Below are 13,789 nucleotides of genomic sequence, written 5' to 3'. Positions count from 1 at the left end.
AAACCATCTGTTTCGTGCAAAAGTTACACGCTCGATAGGCGAGGGGGGCGGGGCGGGGGGGGGGCGTTGACGGGGGATCTTTTCGTACGAAACGAAAATGATTTTCGGTTTTATCTCGACACAACTACTCACCGTGTATCGTCAATTGAAACAGAAATATTCGATAAACGGGATTCGAACACACATTGACAAATTTTCATCAAAACGCAAATGCCCGTACTATGTTTGGTAAGTGGGTAGGTGAAAGCAATGTGCGAGAAACAAGTAGACATTATCGAGTACGCTTAATTGATACCGAAATGAATCGTATGTCTATATATAGTATAGTAGACAGAGATAGTATGGGTAATGAGAGAAAATATATATATATAGAACAGGATGCGAAACATTGAACCCGTACGATAATTAGTTATTCTCATTTTACGAACAGAACGGTAAAATTAATCGGAAATGGAAATATTTTGACCGATCTCGTTCCTCCTTTTCCTTCCTTCCTTCCTTCCTTCCTTCTTCCATGTTCAAAATTTGTCGGAGTTTTCGTCAAAATTCGACTGGACTCTTCTATATATACTAATTTCGCTTAGATAAATACGATATTATTCTCTCAAACGAATCTTATTTTGCATCGTTCAAACAAGGTACATACAAAAGTTCAACTTTATACGATTCCACGTGAAACTTCCAAGACAATCCAAAGAAAGGCATTATTATTAACTAACTTCCATTCGAATGACAAAAGTAAGCGAAGTTTATGGGATTCCGGAAGATTCGGACTTAGTTTCTTTCCGCTTTGTCGGTTCGTAAAATAAAACGGAAAAAAAAAAAAAAAACTAAAATAAAGAAAGAACAAGAGAGAAAAAGAAAAGAGAGGGGAAAGAAAGAAGCAGTTTAGTTTTTCTCTTTCGTTTCTCCCCCTCCCCCTAACCCCCCCGGCCCCCTTACAGCAGAAGACAAGATTAACTTGCTTTCAGACACCATCAAATATTTATCGACCGAGTCGACGAAGAACCGACCACCCGCCAGCAGAAGCAAAAGCAGAAGCAGCACCATCACCGAGTATCAGCAGCAACACCATCGCAACCGACTACTACCAACATGAAACTCTCCTCGTCATCGTCGAGAGACTTTGTTTTTGCAAGCAAGCACCCCGGTTACCGTTCTCCTTGGTGCTTTTTCAACGTTGGAATCATGCGAAGGGATGAGAGAAGTCCAAGGGAAAACTCTGAAGGAAAGGCGGGATATCGCTGCAGGCTTCGGTGGTTTGTAACTTGGAATGATGCATGGGTGGCTATTGGAAGAATGCAAATTGAAAACCAATATCCCTTAGTACCCACCCTTTTTTCCTTCTCACCCCACTCTTAGTACCTACCTACCCTTTCACCAAGACCACCATCGCCTAGAGAGACAAGCTCGTCTCTCTCTCTCTCTCTCTCTCTCTTTTTCTTTACAAGGAGAAAGAAGAAGTTTCGAGACAGAAGAACTCGATCTCTTTTCTTTACCTTCGGTAAGACGAAAGAGGAATCTCTTACTATTCTTCCTTCCATCCTAACTCTTTCTCTCGATCTTCTTTCTTTTTTCTCTTTCACTCTTTTCCCATTCTCCACAAGTCTCCCATCTCTTTTTCCTCGACAAACCCCATATTCCGTGTCCTTTTCAACGTCGCTATCTCTTTCGCTGACGGTTGCTTCGATCAAACTTTTCTATCTCTATCGCGAATAACTACGCTTATATTTTTATACGTAATCGCGTGTACGCATAGTCGACTGACTAAGAAACACAATCCTTTCTCGATATTCGACTCGGTTTCGTTCTTAAGTATATAATACATCAAAAGGAAATAACGTTTATAAACTTTATCCGATCTTTTAATTATTTCTATCCTTTGAAATGATATAAAATAGATTTTGGGGTTTGTTTCTTGAAGACCCATGATTTGGGAATGTCAAAAGAAAAAATATAACTTTTGCTAAGTTATATTTCAGGAAATGGTTGGAAATCTCTTCTAATGATGGCGAGCGTCCTCGTTTCAGAGGAAATTAGATCGAGTAATTTCCGGAAACTCAAGTAGTGATCCAAATGTGTCTAACGAATGGTGATATCAAAAGGATGAAACACACATACATACAGATTTGTAGACGCAGACATACGTAAACACTTGGAGTCGTTTAAACGTCAATATAAATAGCATTCGGACTGGTTTGACTATACCCAGACAGTTTAAAAGGATTAAAGTATATTATGTTTAGTCTGTGGTTCCGAGAGAAAATGGCTAATGGTCCAGTGAATTTCCAGATTCTGCTTTAAATTATCCTGTAAATCCCGATTCCATGCGATAAGTGAGAAACCTACACGAATCGTCCTTAATTTCAAACTCTTACAACAACTACGAGATTCGTTCGTTAGCTTCGCGAGAGAAACATAAATGTTTACTCTCGTAATTAAATGAAAAGAAAAAACAAAACATAATCTCAACAACGTGTTCGTGTGTCGATGAAAAGCTTCCGATTAGATTCCTAAAAATGTGCTGTGCGAAAAAAAAAATATTGATTTTCGATTAATTATAAATAAACTCACAATTTTGCGATTGAACGATATGACGAAAAAAGAAAAAGAAAATCAATTTTAAAGAAGCACAACAAAAATACGACATACATTTTAATTAAAATTTACATTCGATAATATCGAATTTCGTAAAAAAAGAAAAATAAAAAGTAGAAAAAGAAATTACCGATTTGGCAGATAACTTTTTACGTAACAAGTATAATTCGTGACAGAGAGAGGGTGGTGGTACGGTTGTGGAGGAAGGGGTGATGGTGGTAGTGGTAGTGGTGGTGATGGTGGTGATGGTGGTGATGGTGGTGTTGGTAGGGGATAGAGGAGACTGGGAGGGTAGATAACAGTTTGGGCAGAGTCGCACATAAACGCTAGAGTCGAGCATACGCGAGCATGTGTGGGCACCCATGAAAGGGGTAATTAATCTAAGCCTATCAAACAGGCGGCAAGCAGCGGGTTCGTTGGCAGAAGTGACAAATTGCCTGGACGTGCTGGCGTCCGGTGGTAGAGTGCAGTCGCAGCACAACTTGGTACAGTCGCTTGGCAGATGCAGTTGCCGGTTACTATTGCTTTCGTCCTACTGGTGGAATATATACACCATCAGGACTACCTAACCCCTCCCCCACCGAACATCCGTACTTTTGCAACTTCAATCCGCGAGCGGAACTTCCGTTCGAAACCGAACGAATCTTCCATTTTTCGATTGGATTCATTTTTCATCACCTATTCCTATTCGAACGTATTAAACAAACGAAAAACTGATAACCCATACCTGGTTTGTGTCTACTTTAAAATGAAATAATTTATATATGGTGAAAATTATTTGGAAAGGAACAATTATTCGTCTGCTTAGTTCTTTTACTTTGGTGATTTATTGCTGAAAAAAAATCAGGGAAAGAAAAAAGTTGTAATTTTGTCTAATCGTAATACGTCGTCTTTAAGAACGTCAGCCTGTATATAAGTCCCACTAAAGTACACGTGGCACTCTGTCCTATATAAATTCTAAGAAAATACCTGTAATATATATATATAGAGAGAGAGCTTTATATATACAAGTGGAGAAAAAAAAAACTAGACGACGCGCCGAGCGGCCGATAAAAAACTTTGTTTGTACACACGACCGTCATTGACCTACATTTATTCGCAAACTCGACACATTGGCCCATATAATTTTTTGGAAAATATGTCGTAAGAAATTGGATTCTTTCTTTATGTTCCCCCTTAAGGTTTTTCGATGATCATCAACACGCACGGGCGCGCGCACACACACACACACACGTATATTTACTTTGCTCGTTCGTTATTGTCGCAGATCCGAGTATTATTAAAAAGAGAAAAAAACGATAGATTGAATTTTGTCAAGAAATATTATTCCAACGAGAGATCGTAAAAAATATAAGAAACGAAATTATATTTCAAATGGTTGAAATTCGTCCGGTAGGCGATTAAAAATGTCGAAAATACGACGGACAAATCTACTTTAGAAAATTTTTCATTCGGATTAACTCGAATAACATAGGATTAACTATACTAACGTAATATTTCAAACGTAACAAATTTTCTCTACGTTTTCGATGAAGTTTAAAATCCAATTTCTTTTTTTTTTTTTTTTCTTCTTCTGGTATAATTCTTTTGTAAATTATCCCAAGCGAAAAAATTGATACAAAGTTAATAGTTTTTGAATCTATCCGTTAAAATAAAAATGAAATATATTTAATCAACTGTGAAAATTACAAAATAAAATCGTCGTATCTAATAGATGTACAAAACGAATACCTTAAACCATACCGCTGGTATATTGATATAAATAACAAAAAAAAAAAAAAAAAAGAAAAGAAATTTAAAAGAAAGAAAATATAGTAAAACGGAATGATAGGAAGCAGATGCGTTTAAGCGTGGCCATTACGATTCATCGGAGATTGCTCGAAGCGAAAGCACTCGAAAAGGGCGATCGTTTGACAGAGCGTGTAATCTCCGAATCGAATATTTTCCTCGCTTGTGCTAAGCTTTTGCATAAAACAGATGACTTTTAATTGAAGTCAAAAACGAAAACAAAACCAAAAAATACATGCACATACATATATATGTAAAGAAAAATCAGTACAGAACGTGTATTCGCGAATTGGACTCTATATCTCATACGAGGAATATTTTGTTTATTTAAATGAAAAAGAAAAAAAAAAATAGAACGTAGAGAGCACTGTGCTACGATATTGGAGAATCGGAAATATATAGATATTTACTTGATAACTAGCGAACGATAAAGCTCGATGTAATATATTCGAAAGCCGTTGACACAAGAGAGAATGATAAAATCAAAATTAAATATGACGAAAAGTAAATATCATCCACGTGTGTATGTATTAGTATAACATTATTATGATTCTAACGAGACAAATATTATCTTCGAAATTGTGAAAAAAGAAATATGGAATAAATATGTAATGATTTATCGATCTTATGGTTAAATAAATCTTACTCCGATAAAAAGAATAAAATAAAACTCGGTTTATTTCAATATTCTTTCATTCCTTAAACATTCTATATTATTCTCGGAATAGTCGTATATATATATATATATACATTTTTAAAAGTCTATGCACATTCGTAGTTCGATTCATGTATCGTATCGAGAAATGTAATAAGCAGGATCTCTATAAAATACGTTTGAAGAATCGTCAATCTATCGTTTCGAATAGATCGTAAACAGAATATCTCACGTTTTATCATCGACTACTCGGCGTAAAACGAGCGACGAAGCGTTCGTTCGTTCATTCGTTCGTTCATTCGTTCATTCCCAACGATTTTGTTTGTCCTCCCGCTCGTCTAGATACGATCGAAGACCATTTCGAGCGTAAAAGTCAGGAAACTAAAGAGTTAGGATGATAGAACGGTACGATTTATAGGCGTGACTCGCCGTTTCCTGTTCGAGAAAGAGAAAGAAAGAGAGAAAGAGAGAGAGAGAGAGAGAGAGAGAACCATTCTCATCGTTCCGACAAATATGCGAACTTTTCTTTTAACGCGTAACGCGCGAAAGCTTTCGAACAATGCTCGACCAACGACAACACCGAAGAAAAGATAACGACCGATTTAATAAAAAAAAAAGAAAAAGAAAGAAAAAGATATAAAAAAGCTCACCCCTTCATTCCAAAAGGGACCATTCGTCATGGGAATTTTTTCGAGCGTACATTTTTCACTCAATGATCAACGCCCTATCCAAGATTTCTTTTATTATTTATTATTATTATTATTATTATTATTTATCATTATTCTTCTTCTTTCTTTATATTTATGACACTTCCAAATAAAGTCGACAGTTATTTATTCTCTCGAAATTATTGTCGGAATATTTCATTTACCTAATCTATTGTGATATTGAGAATATTTTTGTTGTCAAGGTTTTTAGAAATACAATTGTTGACGTAAGTAATCATTATTTATCACCTGCCAAATTATGGTAATTACTTTTTCTTTTTTTTTTTGATGAAACGGAACGATGTATTTTATGTTTCGAATGATTTGTTTCGACAATCAAATATTAAATATCTTTTACATTTCAAGAATACTATTAAAAATAATAAAACTATTGTTACAGAGAACAATAACGTACCGTTATCTTTTTTTTCTCTCTGTAAATCTAAAATCCAGAGTTATAACGTAGAATCCCAATAAAGGTTTGTTGGATACGCGAAATGAAATTTTTATTGTTAGATGTATTCAACGATCGTAATACTCGATCATATTTATTTTCAAGAGATATTTTATAAGACATTATATTTTCGTATCGATATCTCTCTCAGGAGTGTTGTTTGTGGGAGGGAAAGAAAAAAAAAAGAAAGAAAAGAAAATAATGTAAATAATGTAAAAAATGGAATGCAAAGTTAACCGAGATATCAGACACACACACACACACACACAGAGAAACAGTTACCAAGGTGGAAAAGATGGTAATAATATCTTCGTCCCGAATCGAGGCTTAAAAAGTCGAATACGAATCCTTCCCATGGATAGATAGAAATAGGAAGGAAAAGGACGAGAAATAGGGGTTGAAGAAGGTAAAGGTAGATGATGGTGGTGGTGGTGGTGGTGGTGTCGCGAGGCAACCGATGATATCATTGGAGTGCGACACTGGAATAGAAAGCAAGCGCTTGCTTCCGGCTTGGCTCGAGCCATTTCGACTAGAGATTATGCAAATCCAAGAGAGCTCCCCCTTGAGCATGGTCGACACCAGGAAGAACGCAACAACGAAGATAGCTTTGTAGAGTTTCTATAGTGTGCTGCTGCTGCTGCTTCTGCTTTTGCTTCTGCTTCTGCTTCTACTTCTGCTTTTGCTACTAACGCGTTCACTTGATATCTTTCCCCGATCTCATAGACAACTTCGAAGGACACTTTGGTCTCGAATTATCCGATAATCCATTTACACGATATGGTATTTCGTTTAATTATTTCGAATAGAATATTTGGTTATGTTATCAATGTTATATATATATTGTGATTAATTATTCGATTTTATTTTATTTTTTTGTTATCACTTAAAAATGAGAAAAGAATACAGTGTAACATAAATGTATCTATTTATCGTACCGAGTGATACTTATCGTTAGATATATTTTTACTTATTAATACATAAATGAGATAACATGAAAAAATATGTTTTTTATGAATTAATATGATAATTAAATGACTGTTATTAAAAAGTTTATTTCTTGAACTAGTTATATCTGATAATAATTCTAGTATATGACCGATCATAGAAATTTGAGGGATCGATAAACCCGAAGCCAGGGTTCGATATACTACTGGCTAACGAACTATCGCACGACTACTACTAATTGCAACGGGTTGTTCTGTAGCAACAACAATGTTTCAAGCGCGGTCGTGACCGACGTTTTCGCGTGAGTTTCACGTACACCTAGATGCACGTGCACACACGTCATTTCGATGCCTCTGTATAGAGTACATTTCCGGAACGTAGAACCAACCAATATATGACGTGCTTTCGGACTCGATTTATCACTTAACCGTAGTAGCATCGAGACTCCGAGTAACTGCGACAAGGCTAGTTATTCGTAATTACTCGCGTCATGGAGAACCAGCTCGTTTCTCAAAGTAGATAGATGAACGAACGGACGTCGAGTCGTTCATTAAACTCCTCTTCAACTCTCTTTCCGACGACGTTACGAAGCTTATTTCGTATTATACTAAGTTCAATATTCAACGGTATTTCCACCGTAAGATTAAACGAGAAAGATTAACAAATAGGATAATCATTCCCAAAGTTATCTTGACTGTTTTTTTTTAATTAACGTAACCCACTGGAACGATGTAATATTTTGTTACGTTATTTTTCAAATTTCAAAAATAAATAAATTAAATAAATGAATTACGTGTTTACATTTTCACACGGATTACGTGGAAGCAGGAAAAACTGATTTCAATTTCATTTAAATGATATTTGAATATAATTTTATATTTCGTAAAAAGCTTGACCGATAAATGAGTTTTCCGGCATCCGTTTTCTTTTTTTTCCCCTATAAAAGATCATAATATAGAAAAAACACCTTTACAATATTTTGTACAACATTAACAATCCATCGACATACGTAAAATCAATTATATTTAATTAGAATCGTATTTTAATGCACAACCATCATATCGACAAATTAATATAATATCGGATGTTTCAATTTTTACAAAAAATAATCTCAATCTTGAATATTTAGAAATATATATGTATGAGAATGATTCGTCAAACGAAATTAATCGTTTTTCTTTCTTCATTCCTGTTGGAAATTCTTGGAAAGTATGAAAGAATCTTAAGAACAGTTTCGAAAATGTAGCGTTAAACGGTAGCGATCATCGAGAGAAGATAGATCCTATTACCAAGTTTGCATATGGCACACGATCGAGAGAAGAGGGTAGTTTCTCCATCCATCTTCTCGATCGTCTTTACCGCAACCTCCCTTGCCACGTTCTCACGCTACACCTCTTGGGTCCTCTCACCCTTTCATATTCTCTCTCTCTCTCTCTCTCAATCGATGGCACAGTATGCGCAGCACATTGTAATCTATGAGCTTGGTAGCACCGAGCAGTCAGCCGCTGGCAACGATGATATCAAATGCAGTGATCGAACCTCTGCTCGTGCCATAACCCCCAAGCCGTTTCCTAACGACAGTTGCCGCGAAATCATCACCCACGTCATCCTCTACAAATTTCTACACATTTTTTTTCTATAAAATCAAATCAAAAGTATTGAAAAATAATCTCAGGAAATAATACACGCACATTGTCGAAAATAATATCGACATACGATTTTTATATTGATTTATATTGATTATGGACGATATATTTTGAATAATACCAAAATCTAAGAAAATTACATTCTTCTTGATAAATATTAATAAATATTATTAATATAAAACAGTAATAGATGAAAATATCACGACGGGGGTTCGTTCTATCGATCATCGTTTCTTATCTTCTCCCTCAACTCGTAACCCTTTGGTTTTATATATCATCCATCATCGTAATATTACTCTTTCGTTTCCCATTTTCACGGTTAGTTGAAAAATTCTGACACTTATGTCAGTGAAATATACTTCGACTTTTACGATAGTTTTAATTAATAATAATAATAATAATATTAATAATAATAATAATAATTGTAATATCATTTGTTTTTAATCCAAATTTTCGAGACATTATTGTTTGACAAAAAAAAACTTGTGTTTCGAGTTATCGTCTATCAAAGACCCCACCTTCCTATTACTTTAGAGGATGGAAGAAGCTTATCTTCTACGCTAGAGCTTATCGGGTTCCAACTATTTCCTTTCTTTTTCCATATCTTCACGAAACCAAAGGCGTTTTGTTTCGACCCAGCCACAGGAAACAGTTCTCCTCTAGCTAGTCCAATTTTACGAAAGGTGGTACAATCTGTCGGCTTATCCGAACCAACTCGTCTGGCATCATAAAGGAAACATTCGACATTATGGTTATACTACAATACTGTTATCATTGAACGAATTTTTCTACCTTATTTACCCTAAGGGAGTGCTAACCTAAACGCAAAATAATCCCTTTCGTTAACGATCGTAATAATGAAAAGAAAAATGTTTCATTAAAGAAAAAATATCTATGAAAGGTGGTGGGGGGGAGGATCTAATATATTAATTTTTCATACCTCTTTTTAATGGATAACACTATTTGCATATATTTTAATAATAATAAGAAATCTAAACACGTTGTAAGAGTAACAGGAACGTAAGTAAACATCTTATATATATATACATATATTATTTTTAATATCCCCTTTTTAATGTATAACCATTTGCATAAATTTTAACAATAATAACAAATCTAAACGCGTCAATTTTGATTTGTACCGGGTGAAAAAGGTAATAATAATATTTACCATCGACAAATATTACGTGAAAATCTTTCATAGAATTCTTTGCCATCCCGCCTTTCGCATTTCCTCCCCTCTTATTCCCTTTTTTTCCCCCTCCCCATCTTCTTCTTTTTGTCGGCTTTCTTATTCTCGCCTTTCTTCTCTCACAATCCTTTTCCATCCGGATGCCTTCGAACCCAAAAGAAGTCTCGCATCTGTCGATTTCCGCTAGCGCGATACGAGTTACGCTTAAATAACCGGTGAGCCTCCTGGCATTCGCTTTCCTACGAAGGAAGAGAATTTCTTCTTTCTCGTTTTATTTTTTCCTTCTAAAGGGAGAAAAAAAAAAGAAAAAGAAGAAAAAAAAAGAATCTTATTTCTTTCTCATTCTCTTCCTCGCGTCTCTTTCCCCATACTTCAAAGACGGAACCCTTTACGATCTCGAACGTAAAAACCGGAACGGGGAAATAAGAATAAAACAAAAAAAATATACTAATGTGATCAAAGATGCACTATGATAAAATCATTCGAAATCTTCCGTAGAAAATAAATAACTATATTTTATCTGTGAGATAAGGGAAGTTTGTATATGACGTATTTCAACTATATACCGAATAAATAATAATAATAATAATAATATTATTATATAATATAAAATAGATAATTAACAATAATATATAAGATTAAATGCAATGCTATAACAAATGGTTTCAATGTTATACAAATTTACAATAGAAATGAATTATTCTCGTATATCTTTTCTAACTAAAAATACTTTTTGCCATTAATGTATATTCCTATATGTTCATAATAATATTTTAATTGATTTCACAACGTACAATATGACACACACACATACACACATACAGCATAATATATACTTTGACTCATTTATACGTGACGCATTCCATTACTCATTTCATAAAGTTATCTTGAAAATGTCTAAATATAATTAATCTCTCGCAATTCTACAGTACACGTACATTTCATTTCTTTTTTTTCTAATCCTACGTTAGAACTACAAAGAATTGGATTTTACGTATACGTTGGAGAATACGTATTAAGTTTTTTTCGATTAAAAAAAAAGAGGTAGAAGATAGAATTAGTAGAGTTTTAACGACCGATGGAGAATTTAGATTTTATCAAAAAAAGATTGTCACATTTTACTGGAATATATTTGAAACGTATTGAATCGATTTCTTCAATATTGACATTCATCGTTCGATGACGTAGTTCGATAACCAGCCAAGTAACACGTGAAAATAGTCAAACTTTATTTGTTGAACGGTAATATTCGAGAGACTGCTAACAAATCCAACGAAAATACCGGTCGGTTCTATATTAATCGAGTTGTGCGGTGCCCTGCAATCGCAGTCATGCTTGTTCTTCCATTACGTTAAACGCATCACGGCAAAATCTCCTACGAGGCATGTTACACGGTTACAAACGTAATCGTATTGGTGTTACCTATCCGTTCGTTTTAATCTGCAACGATCTCACGTCGATGATTGCGAAACTCACTCTCGAATCTCCTTCAACTAAAATATACTCGCCTATATTTCCCCTCGACTTCACTTTGCACCGATATATACCTAACAACAACAGCACTGGTTGTACATATTCATGAAAGACTATACATATATGCCGTTTATTTCGATTTTCTATTCAACGTGTCGTCGCTTGTTTCTTTTTTATTTTCTTTTTTTATTTTTTTTCTTTTCATCGTATTTTATTTAAAACGTAAAAACAATTTTGCGTTAAAAGTGACAATTTCTTTTTTTTCCTTATTTCTCATGACGAATAATCAATTAAATATTACATTAGATGTATCGCAAAGAAAAAACAGAAAAAAATATGTAATATTAAAACGAATAGTAAATAGGATGCAGATAATCGAAAATATGTTCACTTCTTTTTTTCCTTTTTTTTTTTAAAAGGATAATCATCTCTTATGAGTGGCTTCATTGAAATATCTTTTCTTTTTCTTTATTTGGTTAAACCCATGGAAATATTAGCTCAGGAACGTGGTGCAATTAATTCTACAATGTAACAGACTTGACGGCAGATAAAAGCCGTCCTATCTTGTGTATAGAATGAAAATATTGACGAAACTGTGATTAATTAGGTACACTGTACGCATGGGACGTTGTTAACGTTGGCCAAAAACGATTACTCATAGCGAAATAATCATTATCGTTATTATAATACAAGAAGCTTATTTAACCGACGGTAGAAAAAACGTTTTCTTTTTATAGAAATTTATATATCTATTACGATCACAGAAATAATTCTTTGATACGAAAGAAACATGATCATTACTGACGAAAAAGAGATCAAATAAAAGAGGTAGAGTATTCACGCGAAAAAGGATAAAAATATGAAGTTTCAACTATAATATACCTTAGGATAAACCTTTGATAAAGAAAGATTTTAATTTTCTAGGCCGAAAATGTAACTCCTCCGCAAAATTATCCTTTAGTTCTTTTCTCTACGATTACAAGTTAGGGAGAAAGGGAAGCCCCGAATTTACGGTAATTTCAACGTTAAGGATCACAAAGAAAAAGGGGGATGAAAGTTCTTCATCGCAGAACGGGCTCGTAGAGACTCCCTTATTCCGTGGCTGTTACTTTTAATTAGACCGACTGGTCTATCTTACGGTGGTTAGTGAGCACAACACCGACTTACCAGCAATTTTTACTCATTAAACGAGAAAAAGATCCCATGGGATTTCTTTACCTTTTCCCCTATATTGCAGGCAAAAATCTTTATCTAGTGTCGAGATATTCCAACCCCTTATTTTATTTTTTTTTTTACTTTCTATATTTTTTATTCGTTGAAAAAAGAAAAGTGTTCGGTGTGTACGTATCCTTTGAGATAATATTTTTGTCGGTGAAAAATTTATTCCTCTATTTTGATTTCCAATTTGAGAGATACCACCAACTCGTACGAATCGATATACGGAAAAAAAAAGAAAAGAAAAGAAAACAATGTGAAAGAAAAACTCACCCTTCGACTGTTGCCATCTTTCGGATTCAGGTCCGAGGCGACTGTTCCAAAAATCGTCGGCTGTAATGAAAGATAATAATTCAATTTTAATAAAAACGTAACGCGAGGAAAACAACGTTACTGACAAGTTCTTTCTTTTCTATCTTTTTTCGTGCACAACTTTTAAAGAATACACGTACAGTGAGAAGAATCACAAAAATATTCGTACTCGTTCTTAAAAATAATACTTTTGCAATAAAATTCTTGTGAATAATCCTAAAATACGTTTCTGCGTATAAGAAAATTTCTAAATATCGTATTACAAAATAAAAATATATTCATTTGTTTTTAAATTGACAACGAGGATGCGAATACTCCTGAAAATTTAGAGTAATTAATGTTAAAGGTGTAAGATAGGTACGCAGTAGTGGAATTGTACTGAAAAAATAATCGCTCGAGTGGCTCTTGGGGGGAGCGGGGGGGTTGCGAAAAGAGAAGAAGGGGAAATTCGCTTTGTTTATTTTTACGCGTGTAATTTCGCGAATCGTTATACTGCACGGTGACTGGTCATACCGTACAATTAAATTTACCGGGGTTTGCATTTCGTGTATTTATCCCACATACACGTTAACTTATACTCTTGCACGCATTTGCACACACATACGTATACACGTGCGCGCGCGTTTATTCGTAACGTTTATACGAGTGGAAATATTACGTCTTATCCGTTGCACTTTATTGCTTCGTTCGATTAAATCGACCAAGTCGAATATAATTTCACGGATAACGTGCGACGACGAGCTTAAAGTCACATATGAAATGTCACCTCGTGACAAATTCTACGACAACGTATAATAACGTGCG

At 34.6% G+C, this 13,789-nt stretch overlaps 1 protein-coding gene across 2 annotated transcripts in view; it reads right to left on the bottom strand.

Annotated features, from left to right (window-relative positions):
• Window positions 1-13,789, bottom strand: part of LOC122526520 — a 309,605-nt gene that overhangs the window by 172,319 nt on the left and 123,497 nt on the right. The window contains exon 3 of one of the 2 annotated variants that reach the window (XM_043649975.1): window positions 12,947-13,006. The exons of the other annotated variant lie outside the window; for it this stretch is intronic. Coding sequence (XP_043505910.1) covers window positions 12,947-13,006 — 60 coding nt within the window. The remainder of the gene's footprint in view (window positions 1-12,946; window positions 13,007-13,789) is intronic. 2 annotated transcript variants of the gene reach the window in all.

This window comes from Polistes fuscatus, unplaced genomic scaffold, assembly GCF_010416935.1.
Source record: "Polistes fuscatus isolate 324 unplaced genomic scaffold, CU_Pfus_HIC Scaffold11, whole genome shotgun sequence".
Lineage (NCBI taxonomy): Eukaryota > Metazoa > Arthropoda > Insecta > Hymenoptera > Vespidae > Polistes > Polistes fuscatus.
The sequence above is the reverse complement of the archived record's forward strand: the minus strand, read 5'-3'. Positions and strand labels throughout refer to the sequence as shown.